Below are 22,617 nucleotides of genomic sequence, written 5' to 3'. Positions count from 1 at the left end.
CTGTCATATCATCCCTTTCAGGTCCAGATATTCTCCTCAAGACCATGTTCCCCAACACCCTTAGTTTATATTCTTCTCTTAATGTGAAAGACCAGGTCTCACACCTGCATAAAACTACTGGGAAGATTATAGTTTTACATATTTTAATCTTTACATTTACAGACAAAAGATTCTGAACTGCATGACAGCAAGCATTCCCCAAATTTAATCTGAATAGAAAACATTCCAGACAAATGTTAACCTACACCCACTTTGCTTTCATATATACACACTTTAATTAAACTAAATAGTCTATGGAGATACCAAACTCAATGAGAATTATGAACAATACTTCCCTCTAAATTGAATCACAGGTTTTCTGGAAGTCCAGAGCTAGCTGATGTACTGTATCAATGTACTTGCATTCTTTCCCAATATTTGACAAATGTAGACTATCTGATCAGCAGTTCAGGCAGTATGTTGAAACCCACACATGAGCCCTAATAATTCGGTCTACATATGGAGTTAACTCTGATAGAACAACATAAAAACTTGACAAACTTTCCAATAAACTTAAGAATCCTATGAAGAGTATTATCTTTTGAGTGTGACACTGTACAGTCTGGTACATATTTACTGTTCCTCTGAAACATTGGTAAACATTTACCAGATTGCACAGTGTCACATCCCAAAAGGTCAGTACCCTCCAGAGTCACTGACCACCATGAGGTCATCAAATGTCACATTATTCAGAATGCTAAACTGGAGTTAGTATACCACAGTTCTATACAGCCACCATACTAACATTTTCAGTAACAAAAAGTTAAGGACCAGAGTGGGAAGATGATTAAATGTTTTTCTAATAAACCTATCTGGAAGAACCAAACAATTTTCTGCCTGGTTTAGCTCATTTCTGATATTTTCCTATGTGCATCTATGTCCAGATTTTCTAAATGTCCAGAGTTTTGGCCATAATGAATTCTCTCTATTCATGTTCAGTAAAGTAATAAAAAAAAAAAAATAAAGCTATCCCTGTAAGAGGCCATGAAGGCCCATAGGGTTGTGAGATGTTAAGGGTCCCCCATTACCTTGACAATCGGCTAAAAGATGGCGGTAAGGTTGTCAGCCTTACGCGCCGCCCGCATTTCACTCCCCAGGAAAATTATTTAATTAATTCCTGGTACTCATTGCTGTTAGAGGCTGAGTAAAACCCAGGGCCTAGTGCGGCTGGAAGGATTAGGTCAATTGAAAAAATCCAATGACCTCATCAGGAATTGAACCCGTGACCTTCCGGCTTGTAGCATAGTACTACAGTACTACATGTTCAGTGCATCTGCTAACTTCCAACACTCAACTTATCATTACCCATACTTCGAACAATCTCCATATCTGAATTGTCAGTCAGACCTTCTCTTCCCTTCCACCTTGAAATCTCTTAAACCATCACAAGAACACTGAGGCACTGTGTACATGTCTGCGGTATTTCTTGCCACCTACATGAAAACCTTATGATGAGTTAACGTTCAGACCTGCAATCTTCTAGAATGTGAAACCAGGTGGTCTTGTAGGTGAGCAGCAACTTATACTGGTAACCCTTATGGGGAGGCAACATTAAACAGGACTCATCTCTTAGAAACTTACTGTATCAAGACAGCAAAGTTACTTTGCTCCCTTTCCTTTCAACCAAAGTACAGAGACCACAGCACTGTTCCTTGGCTCATACAGTTCTGACGCTCAGTTCAACAAGAGGTAATTAGGACAATCTACTGCTAGATATCATCCCCCCTGATCCATGACTCTGAAGATGATAGAATATTTCTGGCCATAAACATTAGTCTCATTAATTTATTACCGCATTTCATAAATCTCACACAGACTGTATTCCCATAATTCAGCCAACTTTAAATTACCGAGTCCTTGTGCAGCCAACCATGGCGCTCTTCCAGTTTGTTCATATCAGCATCAAATGCACTGAGAAACTTGTACTTCAGATGCTCATCATCCACCAGATGCCACTGACGGCGCGCATAATGATATGAGTCATTGTTTCCAGCTCGTGGAAAGTCTAGCCATTCAGGATGTCCAAATTCATTGCCTGAAAATTGTTAAACTTGTATTACTTTCCACCAGTTAAAGTTAAGTAAATCTTTCATGTTATTAAATTTTGAACAATCAAGTCATCCAATCCATCAATCTTTCAACTGCTCATCAAATTATTCAATAAGACCAATCCATCATTCAGTCAACCACTCAGACATTCAATCTACTGTCCAAGAACCATTTAATCAATCATTCATATGATCAAACAACCTATCATTCAGTCAATGACCAATCAAGCACTCATTTAGTCTAGTAATCAACCAACAACCAACCAACCAATCATCAATCAATTCTGAGTCCTCCTCCTGTTCCTCCAAGGTTTTTCCCTTTAAGGTTTCCCTACACCAAGTTTCCATCTCTAATAATTTTCTCCACCTTCCATTAGTTCTTTCATCCTGATTTCAGATGACATAGTGTGCCACTTCTCCAGTGACCAGCTGGACTCCATTCCAATTCCTGGCATGGCAAGCAGTGTTCTTCCATTTGATAAATATGTCCATAACATATCTACTGTTCTTCAGCTATGTGATTTTTACCATCACTTCTACTTTGACCTCTTGTCTAACTACAACATTGCAGACATTATGCAGAAGTGTTTTCTTTACACACCCAAAAGCCCATTTCTCCTACTAATAATCTCCTGCATACCTTCGTTTATTGTCCATGACAGCTACAAGTGTTACAGATTCTACAAAGAAGAAATGGATTCATTTTGGTAATATACTTCAATACCACAAGACTGAATTCAGTAGCAGCTTATCCTTTCCTTATTTTGCCGCATACATCTTTGTAGCTTGTGCCCATTCTATTGAAGACACAACCAAAATAATTATAACTGGAACATTCTTTAGTTTTTATGTGTAAATTTACACATTTTCGGCTTGTGAAACAATTATAGGAAGATTTTCGATTTGTTTTCTTCAAATTTATCTCTAGTCCCTACCTGGTACTGTCTTCCAAAAACGGTCATTCAGCCAGAAACACTATTCTCTCTTCCAATCTCAATACCTAAATATATATTGTACTCTACTGAACAGTGCCTGTAACCCAATTCAGGTAGTACTAAAAAATTTACAACAGACATTTAGGCCAATGCAGTATTCTACACATTCCAAAGTAAGAAGTTTAAATATCTTATGTCATCTAATATAATTGATGTAAAACTCTTTCTACAACACAAGCAATAATGATGCTTCTTTGTTTATTTTCAGTTGTTTTAGCATCAACTGATGACAGGAAATTTATGAATAAGTCGGGAGGACACAAAGATAAAAACTGCAAATTGCTCAGGAAATTAACAAAACTCCAATGTCTGTTTCACTATAAAACACAGATGTGCAAGAGCAAAAAATATTTTTCAATGTGTTCATTTTTAAATTTATTTAATGACACTTTTTTCAATAGCAAATATTTACAAGAGAACAGTAGGATGAAGGATGAAGGATGAAGGATGAAGTAGGAAAAATATGAACACAGTTGTGATTTGAATTGCATTACTCTCCCAACACATTCCTGGAAAGACAAAGGAAGATCACATAAAGAAATAGAACATGTTACATGTACACCCATTGCTAGGCAACGGGTTGGTAAACAAGTTCCTGTGAAGACAAATTCTTGGTAAAAAGTCTGTTGCTAGGTCACGCAACAATAGGACGAATGTTTATAACTCGTTGCTAGGCAACAATCACCGCGCCAATGACCTGGCAAGTTAGCTATCACATGACTTGTATGTAATGTGGTTCGTGCCATGTCCAGTGCTAAGCAATTGAACTGTAAACACATCTACAATAATCGGTATTTTCTAAGGGGTCCGTGCCAAAGGTTGACATGGAGACAGTGAAGGTCGTTTGCAGTCAGTCATAGCTGAGAAGCCATAAATCAACGACACGAAGCTGTCATGGAAAAAGAGTCCAGGAGGTTCAGCAGTTGAGAGTATGAGGATGAGAATGAAGAGTGTCTTTAGGGAATTGTGAAGATTAATTGAATACAGATTAGGACAGAGGAGTACAGAGTGACTGACAAAGAAATAACAGGAAAATTTCAGTGTGGTTTGAAGCACTAGTTTCTATGCTGAGATCCATTGCCAGGAGGCGACTAGTAAAGGCAGACAATCCTAGGGCATAATGGTGAACTGTAAATTGGGTAAATCAGCGACAGCGCCATAATAATTGTAATTAAGAGAGAAACTGTAACAGAAGTGCTAATAAATCCAATCATCCTAACTAGATTTCATCATGCATACCAGTTTACACATGACAATATCTATTAAGGAACTAAAACGTTTAGATAATAAATTAAATTTAACAGAACATCCTTATACATCCAAACATCTGCGAGGCTATCCACATAGTTCTATATCACTGGTCCTGATTAAAGAAAGCTAACTTAATGAAGTTGATCTGGCAAGAGACACAGAAGGTTTGCCTTACTTCAAATGCTCATTTTTAAATTGGTCAGAAGAATTCAAGTTGATCAAGATGTGGACACTAATGCTTTATAACTGCACAGGACAATGGATGCTGTCTGCATATGTTTTTCCCTCCATTCTAATACAATAAAACTTGATTCTTTTAATCTTTAAATTCTGCACCCTGTTGTGTTTACCAACTATAAAAATCCATAGACATTAAGTTTAAATTAATAACTGTTCAAAGAACTCCAATGATGACGTATCAGGTGGTACACTAACTAGAAACCTTATCACTGAGTGGTCATATTTTACCGCTACCTGCCTGAAATGAGGATCCAGTTTTCGGAAATTTGACATTGTATTATATATGCCAAAGCTTTAATGAAGTGTTGTGTAAATATTTAAAGAAAAAAGTATGATAAAATGTTAAATACACACGTTGCTGACAAAAACTCATTTAGTAAAAGCCCCGCATTTAGTGGAATAGATTTGCTGGTCCCAGCTGAAGCACAATATAAATAATTTCAATCTAGTATACAATGAGCAGGAAATTTTCACACTTCCAGAATTTCTACTTCAATTTACTGTCCTCGTGGCTCAAACAACTATCAACATTCACATTTTCTCTCTGCCAAAGACAGTTCCCACATAACCATTCTGTTTATTCCATATCATTAATTATTGTGGAAATGTATTTAAAATGACTAACTTGAAACTGCATTTACTAGTATTTGTGTACAAACTAAGGCAACTCCACGGAACTGAATCCTTAAGAAGCCAACAGTTGCTCAGGCACACAAGAAATTCCCAACATTTCAAAGAACCCCAAGGTTCATTACTGTGTTCACAAGAGAACGTCAGTAGCCTCTATCCTCAGCCAGATGAATTCAGTCCACACTCCTCAACCCATTCTTCCAAAATCTGTTTTAACATTACCCTCCCTTCAATGTCTACATCTTCCTAGTGGTCTCCTTCCTTCAGGTCTTCCTGCTAAAACCATGTATGCATGTCTGTCACACACATGCTACATAACCCACCCATCTCACTCTCCTTGACATGATCATCTTTATAATGATTTTTGATCAATACAACTTATGAGGATCCCCATTATTACCCATACATACTTCACCATAGCTTTCACTTAAACACATTTTAATTGATGTAACTAGTTTCATGGATATACCAAACTCAATGAGTATAATGTACCAATACTTCTTTCTTAAATGAATCACAGACTTAAATAGACGATGTACAGTCTCATTTTACTGCCACTCTGTATTCAGCATTTGATGAATGCAACAAATGTGATCAGTACTTGATTTATTATCTTAAACCTGAAGAGGACGTTGGATAAAATTCTGTACAAAGCTGATAACAATAACATGCCTCAATTATTACTAGAGTCAATTTTACCACATTTCTTGAAAATTGGTAAAATAATAGACCCCCTTCCATAGCTGAGGCAATTCTCTATTCCAAACAGAATTAATGAGCTTATGGATCTCATTTATTTGGGTACAGTTTCTTTAACTACTTACATAATAGAATTATTTCATCATAATTACATACAGTATACCTTATATTATTTGGTTTATTTAACCAGTCCTGCCAGTAGCTCAGACTATGTAGTGCACATTGGTAGAATGATTACTGAAATTAATTAGAAAGGATGTAAAGTGACTGCAGCCTAAATTGAGGTACTATCCTGGCATTTGCAACAGCAACTGAGTAAAACCATGATTATCAGTGTTCTGGTTTAGATTTGAACCAGGCACCTCACAAATAAATCAGATGCATTACTGCTTGAACCAGCTTACTTCGTAGTAAGTTTTATAAGACAACCGCCAGTTTCTTATTGCAATTTTGTATACCACTCTTTCACTGCAAATCTGAATTTAGGATATGAAAAGTCTTTCCTCCAGAGTGTAATTAAATATGTTCTTCGATGTAATATTTAACGAAATTGAGCACTGACACCCACTGCATAGGAAAAGCTGGCTGGGTAGGTCTCCAAGCTGGTCTGGATCTGTAATGTGGAGAAGCAACCCTACTCCTCCTGCAACCAAATCCCAGCTTTCCAGCCTACAGCCAGTCACTATGATGACTGAGCAATCCTGGCCCCCATGACATGATCACCCACAAACCATAACATCTCTGCACAGTTCTGAATTGCGAACAACAACAGCGACATTCTCCACAACATAAACTCTTCATTTTGTTGTGATACTGTGACTTTCACTTACCCATGAAGTTGAGATATGCCTCCCCTCCCAATCCATGTGTAATCAGCCTTATCATCTTGTGCAGTGCTAATCCTCGATCAATGATTGGTGATGGCTGAGAGAAGATTGACATGTGTGTATACATCTCCTTGTCCATTAGCCAAAATGCAATTGTCTTGTCTCCAACCAAGGCCTTAAACCAAAGAGTACATGGATATAGGCCTATAAAGACACTCAATAAATGAGTGACAAGCAAAACTATGCACACGTCCTGGATCAGCTACTGAGGCTATACACCATTAAACTTCAGTTGGAACAACATAAATGACAGGCTGCATCTTATATTATTTAATGATAATGTGACATGTAGACCCATTCTTGGGCAACGACTCTGTAAACACATTCCTGCAACAATGAACATGCAGGTAACACTGGATAACTTCCATTACTATGCAACGTGCCATAAATACAATAATAGTGGAAGTGGCGTTTTCTATGTGGTTTGCATATATCCATTGCTGGGCAATGGATGTGTTTTCTATGCAAGTTTTGTTTTTGTCGCAGTGGTTTCTTGATTAGATTTGTGTTGTATGCATTTCTTTGTAGTATGTTTTTATAGTGCTTTTTGTTTGTTTTGATTCTCTAGTTACTGGATATGTGTGTAACGGTTGTCTGCTGTTCCCAGGTTGCATGCAAAAAAAAACGTTGCTCATGACTTTCGGTACGATGTACATACATTCCTACAGTGAACAGTGACTTGTGACGAGATGTAAGTTCACTACTTCATGCAGCTAGGATATAAATTTCAAACCAATAAACCCAAACGTTGTTTCATGAATTGGCAATCATGATAAAAAAAACTTTTATTCTGCTGGCATCAGTAACTTGCCAGGATGATGGAAAAAACGTGTCCGTCTAAAGTAAAAATATCTTGAAAAGACATTAAAGTCTGGACATTTCTGGCATGTATATTCTTTTTGAGGAAGTAAAATTTAAGTCCAGGTTAATCCCAAACCACTGTCATAACATGAATCTACATGAAGCATGGACTATCCCTATTTATCCAATACAAATTCCCACAGGCAACACAGTAATGCAATATAATAATTATCACTTGTTTCTCATAGCCTGGTCTAGAAAACCGAAATTAACGGCCATGGGGATTCATTGTGCTGACCACACGACATCCTCTATCTGCTAAAGTTGGCACTAACTTCGCTGACAAGTGGCGGTCGCTTGGTTGGTATAGTTCGCTTGCAGACTAAAGCCACAGAGTTTGTTTTCTTTCTTTGTTTCTCATAGCTGTTCACTGGAAAGAAAGACTTGTCTTCTGTCCTGGGTCAAAATATTGGACTTCCAGGAAAGCAATTTCAAGTACAACACCTGAATTCTACATATGGACTTGAATTCTGGGACAGTTCACATTGGTTTCAGACAATATTTTGTTTATCAAAATCAGAAATGCAATAGGACCGTTCCTACACCTATCACAACATCCTGTCAATAAGCGGTCCCTGCAGATCACGAATCATAAATCAGAAAAGAGTAGCAATGTTCAATATAACATGAGTGTATGTGTTACAAACGGCATGGAAAGATGAACTATCTACTTCGCTTAAATTCATCAGATATACTATGTTCTTCATGGTAGAAGTAGTTCTGATGGAAAGTTATATTATTTTCCTGACTCATACCATAGCAATTTGGTCAGAAATATACTCTTAGTACATTTTGAATGATATTTAATTACAGTCACTCGGTGAAAGGATGTCATAGATTCTACTATATCTTCATGCCCAAAAATTATTTACATAACTTAAAATCCTACTCTATTCCAATCTAGAAAGTTTAGAACTTGGAGTTTGTGTGTATATGCATGTTTTAAATGTGGTACAGTTAAGTTCATGAGTTACAGTGCAGTTCTTATATGTGCACACAAACATTCACTTGTAAGCTGAAATATTCAACAAATCTCCAGTTAATTTAATTCCATAACCTTCATTTTTCAAAGAAATACAGATGTAATAACAATAATTCTGCATAAGCAGGTGCTTTCATTGTTGCGATTCTTCTACAAGTATGTTTGTGATACTGAGCACTTAACTCTAATTACCTGATCATGTGATTCTGCATAAGCAACTGTTTTCTCCTGCCACCGTCGATTTGTAAGTGTGTGAATAATATTGCCAATATCCCAATCATCATCTTTTACTTCCTTTAGAAGTTTTATCCATTTATCTGGGATTGCCATACCAAGTCGATAATCAAACCCAAGTCCTCCCTCTGAAACAGGACGGCATGATGCTGGCATACCAGACACATCCTGAAAAATATACCATAAAATACCAACTTCAATCATGACTCTGAAAGCCATTTAATCTGCAGTGGGAGCCAGGATAGCCCAGACAGAATAAATACTAAGCTAGACGCTGGACAACTGCAGATTCAGGGTTCAATTCCTGTCAGAGGTCAAGAGATATTTCTTTTCTCCACATCTTCCAGACTGGACATGGGACCCACACAGCCTCCAGTTGATGGGTAGTCTCTATCCAGGGGTAAAGTGACTGCAGTGTGAAGTTGACAACTCACCTCCATCTAATGCTGAAGTCAACATACCCAGGGCTTTGCTTCCACTCCCTAAATGCCTTCACTGCATGACGTTAATTAAGCAAACTATGAACACACATAATATTATTAACCTATTACCCATATGAATAGATTATTATTTCCAGTATTGATTCATTCTTATGTATAAGGTAAAAAATTGGAAACAATGAGGATCACTTTCAGCCTATTTTCTTTCCAAAAGAAAGTAGGCTTATGAGATCACCATGCTGTCTGTATCTTAACACCTCCAATTTAAATTTCTGAAGCACTTCACAGATTTCAGTCTTGGAAACTTGATACAGGAACAACACCTGTCATTTGAAAAGGAACTTACGTTTTGCATGCAACTTTCATTAGATCAGTTTTTAAGTAAACGGAAAATATCAAATGAATTCATGTATAAGCTCTTATCTTTTGTCACTTTGAAATTTGTAAAACTTCTTTGTCATTAAACGCAACTTTATGAAAATTTTCTACATCATTCTGATCACTTGGAAAATCTGTTTCTATTAGCAATGCTGAACTGAAAAACAAGGTGATGTCAAGTATGACAGATCAATAAGTGTTTCTTACCAAAATCATTTACTCTTCTGGTGGTCTTGTATTGATATTAAGAGCCAATATCACTGAGTTCTCTGTTCATGCTGTGCCATGAAGGGGCACTATCTACTGGTCTGTTAAACAGTTTGTAGAACCAGGATGATAAAAGGAAACCCTGTATATTTAATCATTCTCTCACATGTATTAACTGCACACTGTAGAGGTTACAGAAGATATGTAACAATGTATAGTTAACTTGCCTCTCTTCACGTAACAATGTAACTAAAGGAACAGATAAAGCTTCTGCCTTCCTTAGGAATAAAAGAAATCATCTCCAATCTACTGGAAGTCTTATGGGAGAAGGAAACACTTTTTATGTATCATGTGACTGCTTCCAATTTCAATATTAATGACTCTACATCAATTATTCTGACTTCCTATGAATTCTAACTGGATAACATACATGAAAACAAATATGCTTTTGATAATGCAAATTAAGTCCAATGTAGTGCTTCACAGATAATTTAAAAGAAATACTGATCATCTCCTGAATTGAACATAGAGAAGACACTTTTATAGTTTTGTAGTTCATACAGAATAGACATCTACAGACTCCAATGACTCTCTGAAATTAACAGTAAAACCAACAAGAAGTTCTGGGTAGAACTCATCGCTTATATTTCCTTTCACTAGAAACTGAGTATTTGTTATGACAAATGTTGCATAGTGGAAATTATTTATACCTTTGGTACCCAGTTAAGTTAAAAATTGCACTATATGAGGTGCTTTCAGAAAGTTCCCAGACTAGGTCAAAAAATAAATTGTGGTTTAACTTACTCAATTTTGGCTACCATCTCCCTCAAAATAGATTCCTTGGGAACATACACAGCAATCCCATCGTTTTCTCCGCACTTCAAAAGCACCATATAAGTCATTTTCCTTAATGCTGTCAAGTACTGCTTATGATCCTAGAGATAAAACTAAGGTCCTCGTTAGTCTTCTCTCACAGCTCAAGACACACATTTACCTGCCACTGCTTTTGATCATTTGTCAAGAGTTGGGGAACAAACTTTGTGGCAATGTGGTGCACATTCTAATTTTCTGTTAAGACCTCCTAGCAAACTCTATAACTGATCCCAATGGTGTCTGCGACATTTTCTGTCATTTTGCTGGTGCTTGGTCACCCTGAACGTTCATCATCTTCAACTGACACTCAAGCGGCCTTGAAATGTGAATGCCATTGAAAAACCACTGTTGGCTCAAAAATGTTCTCCAAAAGTATCATGAAGCATTTGAAGGGTTTTGCTAGTGGAATTACCGAGTGTCATGCAAAACTTGGTGCAGACATACTGCTCAATTTTGCCATCTGTCATAGAAAAGATGAAATAAAAAGTTGTAAAAGCACTTGCGTATAAACAATGTATTCACAGTGTGTCGTGTGGCAGACTGATATAACAGGCTTGCCCAAGTGTGACCTAGCCCTCCCCTCTCATCTTCTTCCAATGAGGCAGTTACAACAGTAACAGTCCAGGAACTTTCCAATAGCACCTCGTATACATACATACATTTATCTTTCCCTCTCTGGCTGTTTCCAAACATTTAGCTGTGAGCTGAATCTGGACTTAATTGCAAGATGAGCTACTTTGTTACATTACTTCCTTAGGTCCCTCCAGACAAATTACAGGACAGTATATAAAATTCCTAACATAAATCTGCTTGCCATTCATATTCATGTAAACACTACACTAACTCTCCATTCCCACATGTCTTTAGTACATGATATGACAGCAATGAAGAGCCAATAATTCAATCAATGCATGACACACTGGTTGAATCTCTCAGTATAATTTCATCTCCCTCTAACACTCATTGTGAATTCTAACATGCAAAACTAACCTCAGCAATTGTAATGGCATTTGGGTACAACTCATGAAGCATATGGTTAGCCAGCATCAAGTATACCAATGCCTCTGTATCAACATTCAGACCAAAGTACTCATCGTAATGGCCGCTGAAACCTTCTCCAATTCCACGGGAATGATACAACATGGACGTGACACCATCAAACCTGCCAACATGAACAATTTTGAAGGGATCTACCTTCTGGGATATAACGCCAAGTAATCCATTGAAAATCAACTGACATTTTGGAGGAAAATGTCGCCTCCATCTTCAGGGCAAAAGAATAAACCAAGCAAGAAACCAGCATGAAAACAGGTGGCAAGCAGAGCTTCACAATGGTTTCTTGCTTGGCTTACACTTTGGCCCTTTAGATGGAGGCGACATTTTCCTCCAAAACGTCAGTTGATTTTAAATGGATTATATGGCGTTATATCACATAAGACAGAGCTTTTCATAATCACCACTGCGATAACCTCAAACCCTACATAAGTACAGTTCTGTTTAACCACTTTCTCATGACTACCATACAGGGGTAAAGTAAAATAAATCTGGAGACCCTATTCTGTAAAAAATGGCAAACAAATTTTAATAAAAATAATTTTAGAAAACTTTCATTTCCTCTTCTGATCTTCATATAGGCATTATATAATCATAGGGCACATATATGAAATATAAAAAAGAATGAAATATCATGCACAATTTACGAGAAGTGCAAGATACAAAGATAGCTTTCCAAGAAACATATTCTAAGAGCCACAGCCATCAAACACATCTTCCATTACAATCTGAATATCAATTTTCTGTGCAGTCATATCAGCATCCCTATTTTGCATATAATGAAACCCCCATTTAAGGTTTCTTTAGGGAGTAGCAAATCAATCACTAAACTGATGAAAATCTTAAATGGAGGAAATTAGCACTGAGTTTATTAACCTGGTATCAATGGAACTGTATGTTAAATGAAGGAAAACCTTAAACTGAAGAATATTTAATAGGGGTTCCACTGTATATAGTAGAACAGACATAGTTTCTAATCATTAGTACATATAACCATACAAGTTACTCATTCTTTAGCAAGAAGCTACACAGAGTGTCAACTTCTCTCCATTTCTGTAACTTCCAAGCATTATTCCTTACATGAGTCAAGTTCCCAGCAATATACAGGGTATACACAAAAGAATGGTGCAGTTTCAAAAGTTAATAAAACATTTATTTCTCAACTTACATGGGCACAACATACACTGTCAGATGCGGCAACTGTCCAAGTTTCTCATGCGCTAATTAGAAACCTCCAATGTGTGCACACTTCTCACTCGGGGCGTGGATGTTTGGGTGCGTTTTTCTGTGTTTGTGTACAGGTAGAGGCCTTACGACGAGCTGATCACCCACTGAAATGAGGGCTGTAGCACCAAAAGAAAAAACAAATGTGTGCACCCTGGATTACACAACACACATCCACGTGGTAATCAAAGTCTGCTGCAGAGACAACAACCTTCTCCCTTGGCCACCCCATTCAGCAGATCTTAGACTGTGCGATTTCTTTCTTTGGGGGTTTGTTAAAGATAGCGTTTATGTACCACCATTGCCGACGTCCATTCATGAACTTCGTGATTGGATAACGCATGCACTGCAGGCCATTACAGTGGATATGCTACACCGGGTCTGGGATGAGTTTGATTACCGTGTGGATGTGTCGTGCGACCAAGGGTGCACACATTGGAGGTTTCTAATTAGCGCATGAGAAACTTGGACAGTTGCCGCATCTGACAGTGTATGTTGTGCCCGTGCAAGTTGAGAAATAAATGTTTTATTAACTTTTGAAACCGCATCATTCTTTTGTGTATACCCTGTACATAGACAGATTCATGCACTGCAAGATTCAAATACTTCTGAAGCCAATTTTTGGTCTACTGCATGAAAACATTCATTTGCAATGCCACAAAACATAATACTTGCTACTGTTTTTAAAGACTCCAGTTTTTGTTATTTTTCTCAGTTCGTCACTACTTTTCATACAATTTGCAATGAGCCGTCATACTTTCACAAGAACTGAACATACATTTTAAACAGAATATGGTTTTCTGATAAAGCTTACTTTCATTAAGATGGCTATGTGGGCAAAAGGAGTGCTAAATACTGGGCTGCACAAAGTCTACAGACTGTAATTCACATCACATACATTCTCAGTGAGATACAGTGTTGTATGAACCTTCTGGTATTGGCATATTTGAACACATGTTCATTGCACACCCTAAAGTTTTGCAGAATAATATCCTTCTTTTTCCAATCAGTAACAGTGCTGATAAGGTCTGGTCCCAACAAGGTGGCACAAGGCTTCATATAGCTGGTACTGTGTTGGATTTTTCAGAAGAAATATTTGGAGACTAGGTAGTCTCAAACACCCTTCCTCATCTTCATTGTACAGGTTCCCACTGACCACACATTTAAATCCAAGTGGCTTTTACCTATGGGAATATCTTGAGGATAAAGATAACCATTGCACAACTTACAATTTGAAATGCACAACAAGGTTAAGAGGGTTTTTTAGTCTCCACACAAAATTTGAAGTTATACTACAGATTTCTTTTCATTTCACAGGGCATATCAAACATCTTTTGCACAGACAACTGTACTTCCTATGTGTAGTCATGTGAAAATGCTGTGCCACTCTATTCTGAGAGCCTTCTTACAGGTGCCATCTGCAATGTGGAACTCTTAAATTAAATACAGGTTTATAATATTGTCACACGATAGAGTGACTATAGATGAGGTTCAAATTGATAATTAGATTTACTGAACACTTACAGAGAGGAAGTAGACAGACTGAATGAGTTACACACTTCAAAGATTAGTGTAACTACAGCATACATAAAGTCTTCTCAGTTTGCTATGTCTTCACCATTCATTGCCTGGTGACATATCTAAACAATGACCTCTGCTTCTGTGCTCACATTCTTACCTGCTGGTGACTGTCTCACAAATAACTCATTGCTCCAACTGTCCCGCTGATAACACCTCGGCATGGACAGTACAGAAAACACTGTTCCTCTGCTGCCGTTTCCAATTGCCACCATGCAAACACGCTTGTATGAGAAGCCCTTACTCAGTAATAGCTGCTGTATTTTTACTTATCTCAAGGTCACTGCACAGCAATGGGTCTACATGCCAAAATATGCTCACAGGTGACAATATGACAGAACGTACCTCCAAAATGTCAGGAATATCACCCAAAACCACATTATGCAATAGCCCAAAAACAGGATCAACCTCAATAATTAACCACCACAAAAGCCTAAAATCAGTAACTACTAGTCCTTACAAACATACATATTTTTAAAATTCATGTATTTCCTTTACAATAAATGCCACAATAGTATTCAATTCTGGGACACGTATGAAATTAGGTGAATGAGATCCTGAATCAGTTTCTCCTCAATACAAGAACACATCCAATTACCTGAAGCCATCAAAGCGGTATTCTTCAGCATACCATCGGAGATTGGACAGCAGAAATCTCAATACCTCATACCTGAAATGAAAATTTAATGTTTAAAAAGGTTCAATTATATATGTGGTGCTTTCTTTCAGAAAATGTGAAGGTCCATTAAGAAAAGTGAGTGACTTCGGAATAAATAATTTTGGTTTTTTCTTGGTATGGATAATTAAGCACAGACTTTACTTTACTTTTACTCGTATTTTACTAGGGAAAATTACATTTCCTCCTTTTTCACATTCTGGCTGGTTCTGAGGGCCACACAATCGCCTTACCCTCCTTGGGACTGGGGACTAGGGCAGTGTTCCGCAACCGGTGTGCCATCACAAGGTGAAAGGTGTGATGTGAACTTTTACCTATTGTAAGAAATTAACTGTCGAAATTGTCGAATTTTATCCCAGCTACCGTGTTTCATATGCTTGTATTTTATTCTCAGCCACTGCACTGATTAAATAAGATGAAGCTTGTTTATTATTACATGCTGTGATTTTTTATGTACAGTAATGTTGTATTCTAAGAAATTAAATGTAAATTATTTATTCACAGTTATTGTTATATCATAGTTTTATTTATTAATTAATTTTTATTTTTCTCGCATCTACGCAGCTTCTTTAATATGCTTGCCGCATGTTCTTTGTATGTGCTTTTCCCTAAAACTGCAGGGATTAGCATGGGTTTTCCTGTCTTTTATAATGCTGTTTCGGTATTTGCCCGTTTGTTAGAAGTTGGAGCTTCTTCAACTTTATGACTTTCTTCCTGCAACAATGCACCCACCGATTGTTGGACTTCATATAAATTATAAATATTTCAAAAATAAGTCGGTATAGTGTCACTTCTTCCGTTTGAAGAGTAGAGATCCCGCGTTTTCCAATTGNGAATTCAGAACATCTTCCGATTAATATACAACAGGAACTCGCAGATTTAAAAGCAGACAGAACATTGAAACTAAAACTTCTCAAAGTGCCTTTAGATATGTTTTGGTTGGCAATAAGGAGTGGATACCCGGCTATCTCCGAGATGGCAGTTAATGTGTTATTGCCATTTTCAACTACATATTTGTGTGAACTGGGCTTCTCGACGTTAACTGAAATTAAGACATCAAAGAGGGAGCGGCTCAAATCCATCAATGAAGAAATTAGACTTGCATTGTCAACGATTCCACCACAGATCAGTCGCCTGTGTGCAGGCACAAGTATCACATTGAAGGTATGAGTAGAATTACTGTATTTACTTTAATAGTAATAGAAGTGTATTTTCTACACTCTACAGTGAATTAAAGTTCATTAATTGTTAATAAATGCATGAGTCGATTTCTGTTTAATAATAAAATAACAATATAATAATAATATAGTAATAAGTTGATCACGTTACGTATTTATATTAATTGTCTGATATCATGCGCTTCTGAGGGGAATAACATTTTGGTGTGCCGTGTTGAGTCATGGATACTTCATGGTGTGCTGCGAGTAGAAAAAGGTTGCGGAACACTGGACTAGGGCATGATGGCAAACACCTGACTTTCTTCCAGGCCAAAGGTTAACTCTCTGCATGCCACATACCAACTGGACAGGCTTGGGTACTTGAGCTGAAACTGTCATTGCTGAAGATAGGCTTGCTGTTAATCGATCAGTATAGCATTTCTATAGACAGCATCAAAGCCATGTTAGGTGGGTTTCTGTCACCACGGCATGGCGCAGCCTCAGGTTGCGGATGGAGGAGACGCCCTCCAGTTTTGGAGGGAAGCTGCGAATATATTGAATAAGCAGTCCTGGACAGCCGACAAGGGGTGGCCCTCCAGCTTGGGGGGTTGGGCGTGGGGCTAACAACTCCTCACCATAAAAAATCATTACGTTACGAAAATGAACATAAAGCCTCGGAACTGGACAGATTCCTTGGATAAATGACCTAAACTAATAAAAATGGATATGATATTTGGCACTTGGAATGTACGAAGTTTCTATAGGGCAGGTTCACTCAGGGCAGTGGCAGAGAAAATCTTAAAATATAAGTTAGATTTAGTGGGAGTATAGGAGGTCAGATGAGATGGAGGTGGCATCGCACCAGCAGGAGACTATACATTTTTCTACGGAAAGGGGAATGAAAACCATGAATTAGGTACAGGTNTATCAGCAATTAAGAGGGTAGAATTCGTTAGTGATAGGATATCATATATAATACTAAAAGGTTGCTGGTGTGATATCATTGTTACGAATGTTCACGCCCCAACAGAAGATAAAATTGATGATATAAAGGATAGATTCTATGAAAAACTAAAACATGTATTTGATAAATTCCCGAAGTACCCTATGAAAATTTTGTTAGGAGATTTCAATGCCAAAGTAGGGAGGGTAGACATTTTCAAACCAACAATTGGGTATGAGAGTTTGCATGAAATTAGTATGATAATGGAGTTACAGTTGTAAACTTTGCCACATCAAAAAATCTTACTGTCAAAAGTACAATGTTCCCACATTGTAACATCCATAAATTTACATGGACATCTCCTGATGGGAAGATACACATTCAAGTCGACCATATTTTGATAGACAGGAGATGGCACTCAAGTAAACTTGATGCCCAATCATACAGGGCAGCAGACTGTGATACTGACCACTACCTCGTGGTGGCAAAGGTTAGAGAAAGACTGGCACTGAGCAAACAAACAAACACACATAGTTCATATGGAGAGGTTCAATCTCAGGAAATTAAATGAGGTACAGGGTAAGGAGCAGTATCGTATTGAAATCTCAAATAGGTTTGCGGCTTTGGAAAACTTGGAAACTGAAGTGGATGTTAATAAAGCTTGGGAAACTATTAGAGAGAATATAAAAATGTCTGCCAAAGAGAGTCTAGGTTATTATGAACCGAAGAAGCATAAACCATGGTTTGGTGAAGGATGCTCAAAATTATTAGATCAAAGAAAACAGGCCAAATTGCAATGGTTACAGAATCCAAGTGAGTTAAATGGGAATAATCTGAACAATATAAGATATGAAACCAGCAGGCATTTCAGGAACAAACGAGGGAATATCTGAAAGACAAAATTGATGAGATTGCAATGAACAGTAAGTACAAGAACATTAGAGACCTGCATAGAGGAATAAATGACCTTCAGAGGGGTTACCAGCCTAGCAGTAACTTGGTGAAGGATGAGAATGGTGACCTGCTTGCAGATTCCCACAACATTTTGAATAGGTGGAGGAACTACTTCTCTCAGTTATTGAATGTACATAGGGTCAGTGATGTTAGGCAGACAGAAATCCATACAGCTGAGCCATTAATGCCTGATCCTAGCCCTTTTGAAGTTGAAACTGCTATTGCAAAATTGAAACAGTATAAATCGCCAGGTAGTGATCAAATTCTGGCAGAACTTATTCAAGCAGGAGATGAAATATTACATTCTAAGATCCACAATCTAATTACTTCTATTTGGCATAAGGAAAAATTGCCTGATAAGTGGAAGGAGCCTATTACTGTACCAGTTCACAAGAAGGTGATAAAACTGACTGTAGTAATTATCGGGAGATATCAGTGATATCAACTTCATACAAAATTTTGTCCAATAATCTTCTGTCAAGGTTAAGTCCATATATAGATGAAATTTTGGGGGATCATCAGTGTGGGTTTCGACGTAACAGATCAACTACAGACCAGATCTTCTGCATTCATCAGATATTGGAGAAAAAATGGGAGTACGATGAGACAGTACATCAGATATCTGTAGACTTCAAGAAAGCCTATGATTCATATAGGAGGGAAGTATTGTACAATATTCTGATTGAGTTTGGGATACCCATGAAACTAGTTAACCTGATTACAATGTGTTTATATGAAACTTAGAGTAAAGTCCTTATAGGTAAACATTTGTCTGATAAATTTCCTATCCAGAATGGTCTAAAACAAGGAGATGCTTTATCACCACTCCTTTTCAACTTTGCCTTAGAATATGCAATTAGGAAGGTCTAGGGAAACCAGGTGGGACTGAAGTTAAACGGGACACATCAGCTGTTGGTCTACGCCAATGATGTGAATCTACTGGGTGATAATGTAGATATCATAAAGAAAAACACACAAATTTTAATTGACGCAAGTAAAGAGGGTGGTCTGGAAGTAAACACAGAGAAAACTAAGTATATGTTACTGTTTCATCACCAAAATGCAGGGCAAAATCATGACATAAAGATAGGAAACAGATGTTTTGAAAATGTGGCACAGTTCATATATTTGGGAACAACGATAACAGATCGAAACCTGATTCGGGAGGAAATTAAGAGGCGACTGAACTCGGGTAATGCTTGCTACCATTCAGTCCAGAACCTTTTGTCTTNAGTGACAGGAGGTTGGAGAAAACTGCATAATGAGGAGCTTCATAACTTGTACTCTTCTCCAAGTATAATTAGAATGATCAAGTCGAGGAGGATGAGGTGCACAGTGCATGTAGCACGAATGAGGGAGACGAGGAATGCGTATAGGATATTAGTGGGAAAGCCCAAAGGAAAGAGACCACTGGGAAGACCAAAGCGTAGGTGGGTGGACAATATTAGAATGGATCTTGGAGAGACAGGATGGGATGGTATGGATTGCATAGATCTGGCTCAGGATAGGGACCAGTGGAGGGCTCTCATGAACACGGTAATAAACCTTTGGGTTCCATAAAATGCTGGGAAATTCTTGAGTAGCTGCAGAATTGGCGGCTCCTCCAGAAGGGCTCAGCTCCATGAGTAAGTAAGTAAGAAAGTAAGTAAGTAAGACAGCATCAAGTGCAACATAGTGAGAAAGAACAGGCTTCTACATGACACATACATTCCCTTCTCCGTTCAAAGGTCATTTGAGAAAAATATTGTGTTATTTTGTTCAACTGCATTCACTACCAAGAAAACACCACTTGCAACATCCAAGGATAACATTAAAATGTACTTTAGAGAAATAAAACAACAGACTGAGAATACATGCTAACCAAATAATACATGAAGTGAATGAATTGTATCATCAACGCTGCTGAAATATTACTGTGCACAGGATCTGGCTAAAAATGTGACCACTGTAATAATTACATTCCTCGAATATTCATGATGTAGTGAGGAGTGTTGTTAAGAAGATTGCTTGTAATGACAGAATTATTGCTCTGAAGTTAAAGGCGGAACCGGTAGATATACTGATTATGCAAGTGTACATGCCAGCATCAGAGTATGAAGATGATGAAGTGGAAAAAGTGTATAACACAATTAAAGAAATTCTTCAGGAAGACGGAAGAGGAGACACAAACAGCATCATATTGGGAGACTGGAATAGCATTGTTGAAGATGAACCATATCAGAATATTGTTGGATCACATGGACTAGGAAGACGGAATCACAGGGGTCAAATGCTTATTGACTTTTGTGAAAGAAATGGACTGATTGTCACCAACACTTGGTTCAAGAAGCCAAAGAGAAGAATTTACACATGGAAGGCACCTAGGGATTGGAGGAGGCATCAGCTGGACTACATCCTTGTGAAACATCGATTCAGAAACAGTGTGAAGGATGTGAAGACGCTTCCTGGGGCAGATATTGACTCTGACCACAACTTACTGGTTGCCAAGTTCCAAACCAGGTTGAAGGAAATTATAAGATTTTGAAAGCGCAGACCCAGATGGGATTTTGGAGAAGTTATATGCTCAAAGACAAAGCGTGCAAGAGACCCTAGAAGAGAAACTCGGTGCAATTGAAGGTGAAAGCGGAAATGCTGAAGTGCAGTGGAACAATATAAAAGAATGCATGTTAGATACTATCAGTGATTTGGTAGGTAAAGTTGAGAAGATAGCAAGAAAACCATGGGTTACACAGGAGATGATGAGTAAAATGGAGGAGCGAAGGAAATGGAAGAATGTCAACAATGAAGAAGGCAGGAGGAAATACAGGAGACTGAGGAATGAATTGAAAAGAGCCACGGACAGGGCCAAAAAGGAATATCTTGAGAAGATATGTAATGAGATTATGGAATTTCAAAGAACAGGACGTTATGATTTGATGTACATGAAGACAAAAGAACTAGGATGGAAAGAGAATCATGGGATTCAAAATGTTGGCATCGAAGACTCCCAGGGGAATAGAATAGTAGATCAGAGGCAAGTGCTGAAAATTTGGGAAAATTATATTTCAGAACTATATGATCGACCTAATCGGCCAGAAACCTTAGAAGTTGAACCGGAAGAAGAAGTAGATACAGACGAGAAAGGACCATATATTTTACAAAGTGAGGTGGAAAAAGCTATCAAGGAAATGAGGAAGGGAAAGGCTACAGGAGATGATGATGTACCTGGAGATGTGCTCAAGTTACTGGGAGAAGGTGGTTTGAAAACACTGACAAAACTAATGAACACCATATATGAAAGTGGAGAGTGGCCCAAGGACTTTACAGAAGTTACAATGATTGCCTTAAAGAAAAAGACAAAAGCTACAAAATGCAGCGACCATCGCACAATAAGTCTTATTGCACATACAGCAAAGATAATAGCAAAGATACTTAAAAGAAGAATTGAAAGGAAAATAGAGGATGTACTTGGAGAAGATCAGTTTGGATTTAGAAGAGGAAAAGGAACCAGGGATGCAATTGGGATGATGAGAATTATAGCGGAACGAACTTTGGAGATAGATGAAGAACTGTGTGTTTGCTTCATAGACTGGCAGAAGGCATTTGACCGGGTAAACTGGACCAAATTAATGCAGATCCTGAAAGAAACAGGTATCGATTGGCATGAAAGAAGATTGATTAGCAAATTGTACATGGATCAGAAAGTTAGAGTACGACTGGACAGGGGGGAGACAGGAAGTGTGCAGATTGGAAGAGGAGTTCGACAAGGATGCTGTTTATCACCAATTCTGTTCAACTTGTACAGCGAATGCCTTACCAAGGAAGCTCTGGATGGACTCGGAGACTTCAAAGTAGGAGGGCAAATTATTCAAACTGTGAAATATGCAGATGACCTTGTGTTAATGGCTAAGGAAGAAACTGTGCTACAGGGCACGATTGATAGACTAATTGAAATTTGAAGGTGCTATGGCATGGAAATGAATGTGGAAAAAACAAAAGTAATGAAAATTTCGTGACAACCAACCCCAGTCACAACAAAGATAGACCAAAAACAACTGGAGAATGTGAAATGTTTTAAATATTTGGGTAGCTTGTTAACAGATGATAGAAGGTGTACGTGTGAAATTAAATCCAGGATTGCCATGGCAAAAGCTGCTATTAACCACAAGATCTCACATAAAATATCGATGCTTAAACAGACATTATTTTTCAAGCTGCTGCATCGTTACAGGTGTTTATAGTGCAGCTGCTTCAAATTACAATATGTTTGCTCTGCTGTCATGACACAA

The 22,617-nt window shown here is 37.8% G+C and overlaps 1 protein-coding gene across 1 annotated transcript in view; it reads right to left on the bottom strand.

Moving 5' to 3' along the window:
- LOC111864507 (1,4-alpha-glucan-branching enzyme) overlaps positions 1–22,617 on the bottom strand; it is a 54,606-nt gene that overhangs the window by 9,939 nt on the left and 22,050 nt on the right. The window contains exons 8-12 of the mRNA XM_023851801.2: positions 15,218–15,289; positions 11,755–11,926; positions 8,825–9,034; positions 6,733–6,904; positions 1,890–2,074 (exon numbers count right to left, since the gene is read on the bottom strand). Of these exons, the coding sequence (XP_023707569.1) occupies positions 1,890–2,074; positions 6,733–6,904; positions 8,825–9,034; positions 11,755–11,926; positions 15,218–15,289 (811 nt within the window). The remainder of the gene's footprint in view (positions 1–1,889; positions 2,075–6,732; positions 6,905–8,824; positions 9,035–11,754; positions 11,927–15,217; positions 15,290–22,617) is intronic.

The sequence above is a fragment of the Cryptotermes secundus genome, unplaced genomic scaffold (assembly GCF_002891405.2).
Source record: "Cryptotermes secundus unplaced genomic scaffold, Csec_1.0 scaffold854, whole genome shotgun sequence".
In the NCBI taxonomy this organism is placed as follows: domain Eukaryota; kingdom Metazoa; phylum Arthropoda; class Insecta; order Blattodea; family Kalotermitidae; genus Cryptotermes; species Cryptotermes secundus.
This window is presented reverse-complemented; position numbering and strand designations above follow the sequence as displayed.